General features: G+C 36.8%; 1 protein-coding gene across 3 annotated transcripts in view; it reads left to right on the top strand.

Moving 5' to 3' along the window:
• ERCC6L2 (ERCC excision repair 6 like 2) overlaps positions 1-14,974 on the top strand; it is a 156,570-nt gene that overhangs the window by 85,431 nt on the left and 56,165 nt on the right. For all 3 annotated transcript variants that reach the window (XM_005895844.3, XM_070375321.1, XM_070375322.1), the window contains one exon: positions 9,105-9,204. In XM_005895844.3, the coding sequence (XP_005895906.1) occupies positions 9,105-9,204 (100 nt within the window). The remainder of the gene's footprint in view (positions 1-9,104; positions 9,205-14,974) is intronic.

Here is a 14,974-nt window from a genome sequence, read left to right as displayed (position 1 = left end):
TTGTTCATTGATTTCTTCAGTGATTCATTGTTTTTTAATAATGTATTGTTTAAACTCACATATTTGTGTTTTTGCAGATTTGTTTTTAACTGGTTGATTTCTCGTCTCTATAGTTATGGTCAGAAAAAGATGCTTGATATGATTCCCATCTTAAATTTACTAAATTTACTTGTTTTGTTGCCTAACATATGGTCTGTCCTGGACAGTGTTCCATGTGAACTTGAAAAAAAGGTCATTCTTCTGCTTCTGGATGAAATATTTTATCTTTATCTATTTAGTCCATCTGGTATAACATATTAAGACCAGTGTTTCCTAATTCATTTTCTCTCGGGATGTTCACTAACCCCAGGAATGTCAGTGGGGTGTTAAGTTTCCTACTATTAATGGTGTTACTATCCGTCTCTCCTTTTCTATCTGTTAATATTTGCTTTATATATGTAGGTGCTCCTTTGCCAGATGAATATGTATTTACAATTGTTATACATCCTTCTTGAATTGATCCCTTGATCACTATGTACTGTCTTTGTCACTTGTGCAATCTTTGTTTTAAAGTCTATTTTTTCTGGTGTGTGTTGCTACCCCAGTTTTCTTTTCCTTTGCATTTGGGAGGAATATCTTTTCCCATCTCCTCAGTTTCAGTCTGTGTGTCTATAACTCAAGAGTGAGCTTCTTGTCGGTAGCATATAGATGGCTCTTGTTTTTGTATCTGTTCAGCCACTCTGTGTCTTTTGATTGCAGCATTTAGTCCATGTACTTTTAATGTAGTTACTGATAGATATGTTCTCCTTTACATTTTCTTGTTTTGTGGTTGTTTCTGTAGTTCTTTTTTATTCCTTTCTTCTTTTGTTATCTTCTTTGTGATTTGATAGGTATATTTTGTGTTATGTTGGTATTCCTTTCTCTTTTTTCCATATGTTTAGATTTTTGGTTTGTGGCTACTATAAGATTTAATATAGCACTCTATTTACGGGGCTTCCCTGATGGCTCAGTGGTAAAGAATTCGCCTGCCAAGGCAGGAGACATGGGTTCGATCCCTGGGTCAAGAAGATTCCTTGGAAGAGGAAATGGCAACCCGCTGCAGTATTCTTGCCTGGGAAATCCCATGGAGAGAGGGGAGCCGGGTAGGCTACAGTCAAAGTCAGACATGACTTAGCGACTAAACAACAACTGTCTTTGTACATGATTATTTTAAGTTGCTGATCTTTTAAGTTCACACACACTTAACAACCCTAAATTTTTACTCTTCCCCCCCCAGAATGTTTATTATTTTTTACATCCTATTTTATATCTTTTTGTTTTGTGTATCCCTTAACTACTTTTATGGATATACATAATTTTACTATTTTTGTCTTTTAACCTTCCTACTAGCTTTATACATGGTTGATTTACTGCCTTTACTATATATTTGCCTTTACCAGTGAGATTTTTTCCTTCCATAATTTTCATGGATCTAGTTGTGGCCTTTTCTTTTTCACAGAGAAAAGTCTCTGTAACATTTCTTATAATTTGGTTTGGTGGCACAGAACTCTTGGCTTCTACTTACCTGTGAAACTTTTGATCTCTCCAGATCTATGTGAAACTTTGCTGATTAGAATATTCTTGTTTGTAGGCTTTTCCCTTCCGTCACTTTAGGTATGTTGTGTCACTCCCTTCTGGCCTGCAGTTTCTCCACATAGCTCATAGAGTTATGGATTTGTCTTTGTATATAACTTGTTGCTTTTCCTTTTTCTCTTTCTCTTTAATTTTTGACATTGTAATTACAACGTTTCTTGGTGTGCTCCTGTTTGGGTTGGTCCTGTTTGAACTTTTTGTACTTTCTGGACCTGAATATCTTTCCTTTTCCAAGTTAGGGAAGTTTTCAGCTATTACATCTTCAAATATGGCCTCTGCCCCTTTGTCTGCAACCCCTATAATGTGAATGTTAGTATGTTTCATGTAGTTTAAGAGGTCTCAAACTGTCCTTCTTTTCTTTTTCTTTTTTCTGTTCAGCTACAGTGATTTCCACAGCTGTGTCTGCCAGCTCATTGATCCATTCTTCTGTATCATATGATCAACTGTTAATTCATTTTAGTGTATTTTAAAGTTGTATTTTTTATTTTTATTATTGCAGTGTAACTGACATATAACTTTATAGTGTTTTATAAACAAAGTATTGTTGATTTACAGTATTATATTAGTTTTGGATATACAGATAGTGATTCAATATTTTTACAGATTATACTTCATTGAAAGTTATTACCAGATAATGGCTATAATTCCCTGCACTATGCAGTATCTTCTTGTTGCTAATCTATTTCATATACAGTAGTTTGTATTTCTTCATCCCATTACCCTGTCTTGTCCCTATCCCCTTCCCTGACCCCACTGGTAAGCACTTGTTTGTTTTCTATTTCTGTAATTGTGTTTCTGTTTTCCTATATATGTATTCATTTGTTTTATTTCTTAGGTTCCACATCTAAGTGATATCATATAGTATTTATCTTTCTCTGATTTAATTCACTAAGCATAATGTTCTCTAGGTTCATCCATGATGCTGTAATTGGCAGAATTTCATTCTTTTTTATGGCTGAGAAATAATCCATAGGAAAGCTACGACAGACCTAGACAGTGTGTTGGAAAGCAGACATTACTCTGCCTGCTCTGTATAGTCAGGGCTGTGGTCTTCCCAGTGGTCGTGTACGGTTGTGAGAGCTGGACCATAAAGAAGGCAGAGCACCAAAGAATTGATGCCTTCAAACTATGGTGGAGAAGACTCCTAAAAGTCCCTTGGACAGCAGGGAGATCAAACCAGTCAATCGTAAGGGAAATCAACCTTGAACATTCGTTGGAAGGGCTGATACTGAAGCTGAAGCTCAAGTATTTTGGTCATCTGATGCGAACAGTCAACTCATTCGAAAGGTCCCTGGTGCTGGGAAAGATTGTGGGCAGAAGAAGAAGAGGGCATCAGAGGATGAGATGGCTGGATGGCATCACTGATGCAATGGACATGAACTTGGCAAACTTCAGGAGATAGTGAGGGACAGGGAGGCCTGGTGTGTTGCAGTCCATGGGGTCACAAAGAGTCGGATATGACTGGGTGACTGAACAACAACAATAATCCATTCTTATATGTATACCAGATCTTTATCCATGTGTATGTTTATGGACACTGGATTGCTTCCATATCTTGGCTATTGTAGTTAATACTTCTATGGACATTGGAGTGCGTGAATCTATTTAAATTAGTATTTTCATTTTTTAGCTATATACACAAAAGTGGGATTGCTGGATCATATCATAGTTCTATTTTTAGTTTTTGGAGGACTCTGCATACTGTTTGCTATAGTGGCTGTACTGATTTACATACCTGCCAGTAGTATACAAGGATTCCTTTTTTACTCCATCCTTGCCAACAGTTGTTTGTGGTCTTATGATGACAGCTATTCTAAGGGGTGATAGCTGATAGCTTATTGTGGCTTTGATTTGCATTTCTTTAATAATTAGTGACATTGACCATCTTTTCAGGTTCCTGTTAGCTTCTTAGGAAGATTTCTCTTCAGGTTGTCTGCCCCATTTTTGATTGGGTTGTTTGGGTTTTTTTGACATTGTTTCTTGATACTGAGTTGTATGAGCTATTTATATTTTTTGGATAATAACCCCATGTTGGTCATATCATTTGCAAATATTTTCTCCCATTCCTTAGGTCATTGTCTCATTTTGTCAATGGTTTCCTTTCTTGTGCAAAACCTTGTAAGTTTAATTAAGTTTCATTTGTTTATATTTGCTGTTATTTCCCTTGCCTTAGGAAACTGATCTAAAAACAGTTGATACAGTTTATGTCATAGATTGTTCTCTAGGAGTTTTATGATTTCAGTACTTAGATTTAGGTCTTTAATCCATTTTGATTATTTTTGTTGTTGGTGAGGAAATGTTCTGTTCTCATTGTTTTACATGTGGCTGTCCAGTTTTCCAAGAACCACTTGTTGAAGAGACTGTTTTGTCCATTATATCTTCTTGCCATCTTTGTCATAGATTAATTGTCTACAGGTGCATGAGTTTATTTCTGGGCTCTTTATTCTGTTCTATTGATATGTGAAGTGTTTGGGAGAGAGTTTCAATTTCAGATGAAGGGACTCTGGTAACTCAAAGTCATATTGTTGTTCAGTCCTTCAGTCCTGTCCAGCTCTTTGCAACCTCATGGACTGCAGCACGCCAGGCTTCCCTATCTTTCACTATATCCCAGAGTTTGCTCAAACTCATGTCCATTGAGTTGATGATGCCATTCAACCATCTTATCCTCTGTCGCTCCCTTTTCCTATTGCCCTCAATCTTTCCCAGCATCAGGGTCTTTTCCAGTGAGTCAGCTCTTCACATCAGGTGACCAGTGTATTGGAGCTTCAGCCTCAGCATCAGTCCTTCCAATGAATATTCAGGGTTGATTTCCTTCAGGATTGACTAGTTTGATCTCCTTGCAAGAGTCTTCTCCAGTACCTCAGTTCAAAAGCATCAATTCTTTGGTGTTCAGCCATCTTTATGGTCCAACTCTCACATCAGTACATAACTACTGGAAAAACTATAGCTCTGACCATATGGATTTTGTTGGCAAAGTGATGTCTCTGCTTTTTAATATGCTGTCTAGGTTTGTCATAGCTTTCTTCCAAGAAGCAAGCATCTTTTAATTTTTATGGCTGCAGTCACTGTCTACGTGATTTTGGAGCCCAAGAAAATAAAGTCTGTTATTGTTTCTATTTTTTCCACATCTGTTTGTCATGAAGTGATGGGACTGGATGCCATGGTCTTAGTTTTTTAATGTTGAGTTTTAAGCCAGCTTTTCCCCTTTCCTCTTTCACTTTCATCAAGAGGTTCTTTAGTTCCTCTTCACTTTCTGCCATTAGGGTGGTATCATCTGCATATCTGAGATCATTGATATTTCCCACATTAATCTTGATTCCAGCTTGAGCTTCCTCCAGCCCAGCATTTCACATGATGTACTCTACATAGACATCAAATAAGCAAGGTGACAATATACAACCTTGATATACTCCTTTCCCAATTTTGAACCAGTTCATTGTTCCATGTCCGGTTTTAATTGTTGCTTCTTGACCTGTATACAGGTTTTTCTGGAGGCAGGAAAGGTGGTCTAGTATTCCCGTCTCTTGAAGAATTTTCCATAGCTTGTTTTGATCCACACAGTCAAAACCTTTAATGTAGTCAATGAAGCAGAAGTAGATTTTTTTTGGAATTCCCTTGCTTTTTCTGTGATCTTATAGATGTTGGCAATTTGATCTCTGGTTCTTCTGCCTTTCGTAAATTTAACTTGTACATCTGAAAGTTCTCGGTTCATGTACTGTTAAAGCCTAGACTGAAGGATTTTAAGCATTCCCTTACTAGCATGGTGGGCTTCCCTTGTGGCTCAGCTGGTAAAGAATCCACTTGCAATGTGGGAGACCTGGGTTCGATCCCTAGGTTGGGAAGATCCCCTGGAGAAGGGAAAGCCTACCCACTCCAGTATTCTGGCCTAGAGAATTCCGGGGACTGTGTAGTCCGTGGGGTTGCAAAGAGTCAGACACAACTAAGCGACTGTCACTTTACTAGCATTGTAGATGAGTGCGATTGTGCTGTAGTTTGAACATTCTTTGGCATTACCCTTCTTTGAGATTGGAATGAAACCTGACCTTTTCCAGTCCTGTGGCCACTGCTGAGTTTTCTAAATTTGCTGGCATATTGAGCGTAGCACTTTCACAGCATCATCTTTTAGGATCTGAAATAGCTCAGCTGGAATTCATCACCCTCACTAGCTTTGTTTGTAGTAATGCTTCCTAAGGTCCACTTGATTTCACACTCCTGGATGTCTGCCTCTAGGTAAGTGATCACACTGTCATGGTTATCTGGATCATTATAACCTTTTTTGTATGATTCATCTGTGTATTCCTGCCTCCTCTTCTTAATGTCTTCTGCTTCTGTTGGGTCCCTTCCGTTTCTGTCCTTTATTATACCCGTCTTTGCATGAGATGTTCCCTTGATATCTCTAATTTTCTTGAAGAGATCTCTAGTCTTCCCCATTCTGTTGTTTGCCTCTGTTTCTTTCCATTGTTCACTTAAGATGGCTCTCTCGTCTCTCCTTGCTCTTCTTTGGAACTCTGCCTGCAGACGGGTATATCTATCCTTTTATCTTTTGTGTTTCACTTCGCTTCTTTTCTTAGCTGTTTGTAAGCCCTCCTCAGACAACCATTTTGCCTTTTTGCATTTCTTTTTCTTGGGGATGGTTTTGATTACTGCCTCCTGTACAGTATTAGGAATCTCCATCCATAGTTCTTCATACATTCTTTCTATCAGATCTAATCCCTTGAATCTATTTGTCACTTCCAGTGTATAATCATAGGATTTGGTTTAGGTCCTACCTAAATGGCCTCGTGGTTTTCACTACTTTCTTCAATTTAAGTCTGAATTTGGCAAGAAGGAGTTTATGATCTAACCCACAGTCAACTCCCAGTCTTGTTTTTCTGACTGTATAGAGCTTCTCCATCTTCGACTGCAAAGAATATAGTCAGTTTGATTTCAGTATTGAGCATCTGGTGATGGGCAGAGTCTTCTCTTGTGTTGTTGAAAGAGAGTGTTTGGTATGGCCAGTAGGTTCTCTTGGCAAAACTCTATTAGCCTTTGCCCTGCTTCATTCTGTACTCCAAGGCCAAACTTGCCTGTTACTCCAGATACCTCTTCACTCCCTATTTTTGCATTCCAGTCCGCAATGATGAAAAGGACATCTTTTTTTGGTGATAGTTTTAGAAGGTCTTATAGATCTTAGTAGAGCCATTCAACTTCAGCTTCTTCAGCATTGGTGGTTGGTGCGTAGACTTGGATTACTGTGATATTGAATGATTTGCCTTGGGAACAAACTGAGATCATTCTGTTGTTTTTGAGACTGTACCCAAGTACTGCGTTTCAGACTCTTGTGTACTGCATTTTGGACTCTTGTGTAATGCAAGGGCTACTCCATTTCTGATAAGGGATTCTTGCCCACAGTAGAGATTTAATAGTCATCTGAATTAAATTCACCCATTCCCATTGATACATAGACAAATACCAAAATCAGTATTGTTTTAACTTTGAGTTATAATTCTTCTTGTTTTCTATACAATTTTAAAAGACAAGTGCATAAAAATAATTATAACTGTTCTGCTAATGAATACATGGCATATAAAGATATAATTTGTAACATCAATAAAATAAAGGGTGATAGCAGAGCTGTAAAGGTGGTTTAATGCAATTGAAATTAAGTTGGTTTCAGCTTAAGATAGGATAAATTTGAACCCATGTAGTCTGACTTGCAGAGCCTAGACTTTCAACAAGCCTCTTCCCAGTGACAGCTGCTCAGGAAAGTGGTCAAATGAAAACCACAGAAAAATTTCCATTTCCTTTTGCTTTAACAACACTTGTTGTAATTTTGTTCTTTTTCATCTAGGCCATCAGGACCCATCTTATTTATCCCAGTGGTCCCTCAAAATACAGTTCACTCTGCTTTGGCATTCAGTGAAAGTTAGTTGATGATAAAACTAAATGAATGGGATTCTTCTTCTTCTCCCCTCTCCTTCTGTTGACTCTGACTGGAGGAAACAAGAAAAGTGAAGATACTGACCTCCACACTGTATAACAGTTTCTTGACACTCATCTTTATGTGATTAAAGACCTTTTACATATTTGTACTTTATAGACTTTGAAACTGATGATGCATGGGTCCAGTATAACATGTTACAAGGTTTTGTCTGTAAAGATTAAAGAGTAAATGTTCTAACACAGTCTGTCACTCAGCAAACAGTTGACTTACACCAAAGGACATTTCCTTAGATCCATTTGTATTTATCCTTAGACCCAAATGCCTTGGGGGAGAGAAAGGGATTATGAGCCCCTCTCTATCCAGGCTGCAGGATGCAAGTGACAGTGCAGTAACTTATCCCTGGCTTTGCTGTGTCACAAGAGTACTCCTTCTTTTCTGGGAATGCAAGACTTTCAGTACCCCAATATGTCCTCTAGTAAAAGCCCTTCTCTGGGAGGAGGAATGGGCAAAGGAGGCAGAGGAAGCACCAAATATAACAACATAGTGTGACTTTATAAGGTCAAAATTAAATTTTCCCCAATTTATAACATTTTCAAGCATGAGGCAGTATGGCCTTGCCCATGATTCCCCATGACTGTAACAGGTATTTAGAAGCAGGTGATCTCATTCAGAACATCCAATAAAACCTCCACCTGGGAGAAGCTACAGGGATTGTACCTATAGTTCACCCGTGTGGTGAGTCAGGTTAGAGTTTTAATTAGCTCTGCAGTCCGTATCAAAACACCTGGGGTACTAACCAACTGAGTGGTCCAGTCAGACAGACTGTATGGAAATCTCAGTAGATGAAGGGTATAAATCTGCATTTCTGTAGGCTTGCCAGTTGATTAACTGCTTTTCCTCAGGTTTGTTTTTTTTTAACAGTTTCATTGAAGTATAATTAACGTACAATATACTGCACATATTTCAAGTGTACTTGATAAGTCTTGATATAAGAATATAGCATGAACCCATAACCACAATCAAAATAGCAAACATATCCATCACCCTTCAGATTTTCTTTGTGCCACTTTGTAATCCATCCCTCTTTCCTCTCCTGAGGCCCCTATTCCCAAGCAACCACTGATCTGCTTACTGTCACTATGGATTAGTTTGCGTTTTTGAGAGGTTTTATATAAATGGAGCCCTTCATAAGCTTAAGACTGCCATAAAAGAAAAATCTGAATTTAGGAAAAGTTTGGCACAGTAGAAAGTAATGTTTATAACAGAAATTAAGTTGATATATATATGTTTTCTACTCCTTTTTGTATGAATTTCTGTTTTTACATTATTATTAAATAATACAGCCTATCTAAACATGGACAGAGGAGCCTGGCAGGCTACAGTTCATGGGATTGCAAAGAGTCAGACACGATTGAGCGACTCAGCACAAAGCATAGCACATACCTAAACATAAGATTTTTTTAAATTAAAATTTTAGTAATGTTTCATGTTTATATCCATAAAGCTGCCTCCTGAACTTGAAGTTGTTTCATTTGATCTTGGTCGCCTTTTGTTTTTAATTTTTCTGCAGAGCATATAGGATCGGGCAGTGCAGAGATGTCAAAGTGCTTAGGCTGATATCCTTGGGAACCGTGGAGGAGATCATGTACTTACGACAAGTATACAAGCAGGTGAATGTATTTCCCTTTTTCTATTTAAAAGTTAATATATGTCAGTTTTAGGAAATTAATAATAAATTTGTATACAAATATATTTCTATTTCATTCTAGCTATAATAATGAATTTAATAAGATGATGAAATATACTCTAGAATACACTTCTAAAAAACTAATTCTTTGGTTCATTGAATTTTAGAGCTGAAGTTTTCTTACAGCAATACTTTACTGTACACACAAAATCATCTTGGGATCTTTAAAAATACTGATTCTCATTTAGTAGTACTGGGTAGAGCCCAAGATTCTGCATTTTAAACAAGCTCCCGGAAGTGCTAACACTGCTAGTCTACAGACCACAGTTTGAGGAGCAAGGTCACAGCTAAGTGTATGCCACAGATGTGGTATCAGTGTACCCAGACAGCCTGCGCTGTCTGGACAGCAAGATTACCTAAGCCAGGTTCCATCCTTGAGTAGCCTCTTCTCAGAATAGACATTCACATGTTACCATTTTCTGTACGTGCCATAACATGAAGAAGACTAGAGAGGAAAACCATAGAGATATCTAATACAAACGTTTCAGGTTTTATATAATGAAACCAGGACCCAGGATGCCCCAATATATGGAATCATAGGAATAGACCTCAAGTGCAGTTAACTACTGTGCTGGTGTTTTTAATATTCATCTAAAATTGCATTAACTCTGTGCTATCCTTAGGGTATCAATTACTGCTCCATTTATGCCTCTAAACAAAGTTTATTTAGTCTATAACTGCCCACTTGAGAAGATCTGGAATGAGGTTCAAGTTTAATTATAAATGTTAAATTTGAATTACTCCCTATATATTTAGTTGGAATCTGTTTAAGAGCAAACATCTGCTACATGTGGTGGTAGTTAACCTAAGAATGATCCAACCTTAAATTTATGCTATTTTCTTAATTCTAAAAGTAGAATTGTACACAGAAATTTTTATTTTTCTTAAAGCATTTAGCTTTGTAAGAAACTTTTAACCTTTTTGTTCTTTGGTATAGCACAGTGCCTGAAAATTATCTTTTCAGACATATTTAAGTAATCTTGGGAAAAAGTAGAATATTGTTTTTTGCATCTTTGGAGCAGCTCTTTAAAATACTATCTTTGACTTGTCACAAGTAAGGCTCTTTTCTCAATCCCATTATTTCCTTTTGCCTGTTTGGCCTGTTACATAATAATATGTAATAAAAAGTCTTCAGAACATGAAAGTAATTAAAGTTGTTAGAAGTTTGTATGATCTAATTGCTTATTAAAATAAACCTTAGGGAACATTCAGCCATACAACTTGGTAGGCACAAATAAAGATAAGATGGCCATCATGTGAGAAATGGCGTAAATGTGACTTAAAAGATTGATTGGATTTTGAACCAAGGGTGCAAATGACAAACACACTCTAGCCTCACAAGTGTTCTCAGATCTCTTGGAGCGGGGGCGGGGAATCTAAAATGATGTTTAAAAAAAAACCTGTAAAAATATTGGAAAGCAAAAGAGTTCTCTCTGCGGGCTAGAAATGATAAGGAACCCTGAAAGACAAAGGGCAGCTGAGATCAGATTGAAGGAAGAAATCAGTCATGAGAAGATTACTGGAAAAGGTAGGTGCAACTTACGAATATTCCAAGCTTAGAGTCATAGATACTAAAAAAAGAAAGGAGACTTGGGTTAAGTATAATGCCCCCTCTTTGGGGTATTATTAATAATCTAACATGATCTTTCCCCCATTGTACCAAACTACAGCCAATGGAAATGTTTGCTCTCTACTAGGAACAAAACATAGAAATACTGGAAGGAAAGAAGCAAAGCTCCAAATTTTTGCTGAAATAGAGAAGAAAGTCCAAATAATAAATGCCTGGAAACCCTTCCACCTGCTCCCTGCTTTAAATAATTATTGCAGTTGGCCTAGATGAGCATGTAAGACATTTGAAGTCAGATGAAACACGCCCCCCCCCCCCAAATAGTTACTATGGAACAGTTTTGGAAAATAAACACTATGAAAGTGTCCCTCAGAGATACCAGGTCCTAATCTCTGGAACCTGTAAATGTTACTTTATATGGAAAAAAGGATCTTTGCACATGTGATTAAGGATTTTTTGAGATGGGGAGATTAGCCTTGATTGTTCAGGTGGGCCCTAAGTCGTGATTTATAAATAAGAAGCAAAGGGAAATCTGACACAGACAGAAGAGAAGGCAGTGCCACAGGGCAGAGATTAGAGCTAGGTAGTCACAAACCAAAGAATGCTGACAGCCACCAGAAGTGAGAAGAGGCAAGGAATGGATCCTACCCTAGAGCTTGTGAAGAGAACATGGCTCTGCAAAACTTGATTTTATTCCATTGATACTGGTATCAGACTTATAGCCTCCTGTAAGAGAATAAATTTCTATTGTTCTAAGCCATCAAGTTTATGATAATTTGTTACAAGAGATATAGGAACTAACATGTGCGTGTGTGCTCAGTTGTGTTTGACTCTCTTCAACCCCATGAATTGTAGCCTGCCAGACTCCTCTCTCCATGGAATTTTTCAGGCAAGCATTCTGGAGTGGACTGTCATTTCTTCTTCCAGTGGATCTTCCCGACCCAGAGACTAAACCCATGTCTCTGATATCTCCTGCATTGGCAGGCAGATTCTTTATCACTGTTCTATCTGGGAATCCTCTAGGAACTATTATAGGCACTGAAAAAATAACATCAGAGAAAACAAAAGTAATAGAAAAGAGTAGAAGATTTTTAAAAAACTATAAATATTCAAAAGGTAAGTGAGGTTGTAGGATCCTGGAAATAAGAAAAGACTACTGGAAAAATATCCATTAGAGATCCAGAAATGAAAAACTCCAGCAATAGGCTGAATATCAAAGAGCAAAGTTTCATCTAAAAGAACGAGCCACACAGTTCTTCTAGATTACAGAGCAAAAAGACAGAGACAGAGTACATGTAAGAACAGTTAGGAGGAATGAAGGTTAGATCTAGGACTTCCAGTGTCAGTCTTATAGTTGAAGAAGTTAACAGAAGGAAGAAGCCCCAAATAAAGGATGAAACTTTTAAGTAGTAGAAAATAAGAGTCCACAGATTATTATATGAGCCTACTGAGTGCTAAATAGGATAAATGAGAATAGATCCACACTTAGATTGTCTTTTTATAGTTGTAAAATACCAAGGATAAAAAGATAAATCCTTAAAATTCCCAGAGATAAACTTTATGGAGAGGAAAAAAAAATTATAAAAGTACTAGAATTAGGTAGATATCTAATTGTTATTAGCAATATTGGCTATCTAGGAGCAGTAACTTAAAATGAGGGGAAATTATAGCTCTGTATTATCAGAGAAAGTGAATGAATTTTTAATTCAAAAGTTTTCCGCAGTGGTGGAAACTTTTCCTTCAGTGGTGAATTATACCAAACATTTAATATTCCTCTTGAGAACAGAGAAGGGAACAATTCCAGCCTACTTTAGAAAGATAGAAGAATACTGAAACCAAAATTGGCAAAGAAAATTATAGACAAATATGTCTCATGAACATAAACATAAAAATCTTTAACAAAGCCTCTGTTAGAAGTTGAATTGTGCCCCCCCTCCCCCACCACAAAAAAGTGAAATAAAAAACATGGCGAAGTCCATAACCTCTGGTAGCTGTGAATGGGATCTTACTTGGAAGTAAGATCTTTGCTAATGTAATCAAGTTAAATGATGTTATACTCTATTAGCTGCTGCTGCTAAGTCGCCTCAGTCGTGTCCGACTGTGCAGCCCCATAGACAGCAGCCCACCAGGCTCCCCCATCCCTGGGATTCTCCGGGCAAGGACACTGGAATGGGTTGTCATTTCCTTCTCCAATATACTCTATTAGGGTGGGCCCTAATTCTGGTATGACTGATATTCATACAAAAGGGAAATCTGGATGCAGACAAACACAGAAGGAGGATGCCATGTGATGATAGAGGCAAAGACTGGCGTGATGAAGCTGTGAACCAAGGAATGCGTAGAATTGCCAGCAACTACCAGAAACTAGGAAAAAGAAAGGAAGGATTTTCCTTCCCTTAGAACTTTCAGAGAGAGTATGGCCTTGCCAATATCTTGATTTTAGACTTAGTCTCCAGAACTGAGAGCGAATAAATTTCTATTGTTTTATACCATGTGGTTTATGGTACTTTGTTACAGCAGCCTTAGGAAACTGATGCAGCCTCTAAGGCAAATGTTGTAAATTTGACTGCATTTTTATATGAAACTTCTGTATGACAAAGGAAGTACAAGCCAAATTAAAGGACAGACAGGAGGAAATATTTGCCATAAATATAATAAACAAAGGAGTAGCATCTATAATATATAAAGAACTCCTACAAATCAATAAAAAGACTATGATTAGACATTTTAGTGAAGAAAAAATACTAATGTACACATAATGCATACGAAAAGATGCTTAACCACACTTATAATTGAGAAATACAAAATAAAATAAGATTGTGTTCTACATGTTCTACAAAATACTTTTTGTTCCGTGGGGTATTTTTTAGGGAGCTGGGGAGATTAATGTTGCTTATTATTGGTGGAGATACTTTTAAAGAGATACTCATTTAGTGTTTTTGGAATACAGCGAGCACTTATTTTAGAAGTTAATTTAACAGCATTTTTAAATGCATTTTCTCCCTTTTTACCTTGTAGAAATATTCTCACATATGCACAGTGAAGAATGACAAGGATTTCTGTTCAGAATTGTTAGTATTTGTTTGAAAAATGGAAAAAAAGAATAGCCTAAATGTCCAACAGTAACAGAATAACATAAATTCTGATATACCACATTATGGAATACCTTGCAACAGCAAAAAATTTTTTTAAAGATTATAGAGCAAATGTATCTATGTGACACAATCTTTAAGACATTTTAAGTGGGGCAAAAAAAGTAACTTGCAGAACATGTATACCAATTGTGTTCGTTTATAAAACTATTTATGTATATTTATGTATATAAAATTTACATAAATATACATAAAAATTATGTATCTAAAAATAGCTCTAACTGCATTGAAAAATCTCTATGAAGGATAAACCTAAATATTACAGTATTGGTTAGATTGATAAGGGATAATCTGTATCATTCAGGGAGACTTGCCCTTTGATGTTTTTGTTTACATTTGTTTATGATAAAAGTCTTCAGGTATTTTATACTTAAAAACACTTATACAATGATACAGTGACTGTGCTCCTTCTGGTTTGGAGCACTGCATATAATCTAGTTTGACATCAGAAATTCATCTTTCACGTATATATAATTTATTTAGCAGTAAATATGTATTTACAAAAGAGTTGCAAGAACAGCACAGAGAACTCCAAATTAACTTCACCTAACTTCTCCAGTTGTTCTCTCACTCAGCCATGATCTTTATTCTTTTTCTGAACTATTTGAAAGTTGTAAACTTATCACCTCTACATTCTCTGTATTTCTGTTTAAATGTACATATAAAAATAGCTTTATGCATTATAAACACTCAGTTTTACATATTTTTCTGCAGCTTGCTTCTCCTTCATCCCCTACTCTCTTCTCAAAAATGTAGGTATCCAAATCAAGAAACTAACACTTACAGCATTACCTTATAATTCATAGAACCCATGCAGATTTCATCAGCTTTCCTGGCAACGTCTCCTTTCTCCTTCTGGCTCAAATTCCAATCCAGGATCGTAATTACATTTCTTTTTGTGTCTCCTAAGTTTTCTTCAGCCTTAAGTTGTGCAGGCTTTCCTGGTCTTTCATGACCTTGACAGTTTTAAAAAG

This window comes from Bos mutus, chromosome 8 (genome assembly GCF_027580195.1).
Source record: "Bos mutus isolate GX-2022 chromosome 8, NWIPB_WYAK_1.1, whole genome shotgun sequence".
Classification (NCBI taxonomy): Eukaryota; Metazoa; Chordata; class Mammalia; order Artiodactyla; family Bovidae; genus Bos; species Bos mutus.
This window is presented reverse-complemented; position numbering and strand designations above follow the sequence as displayed.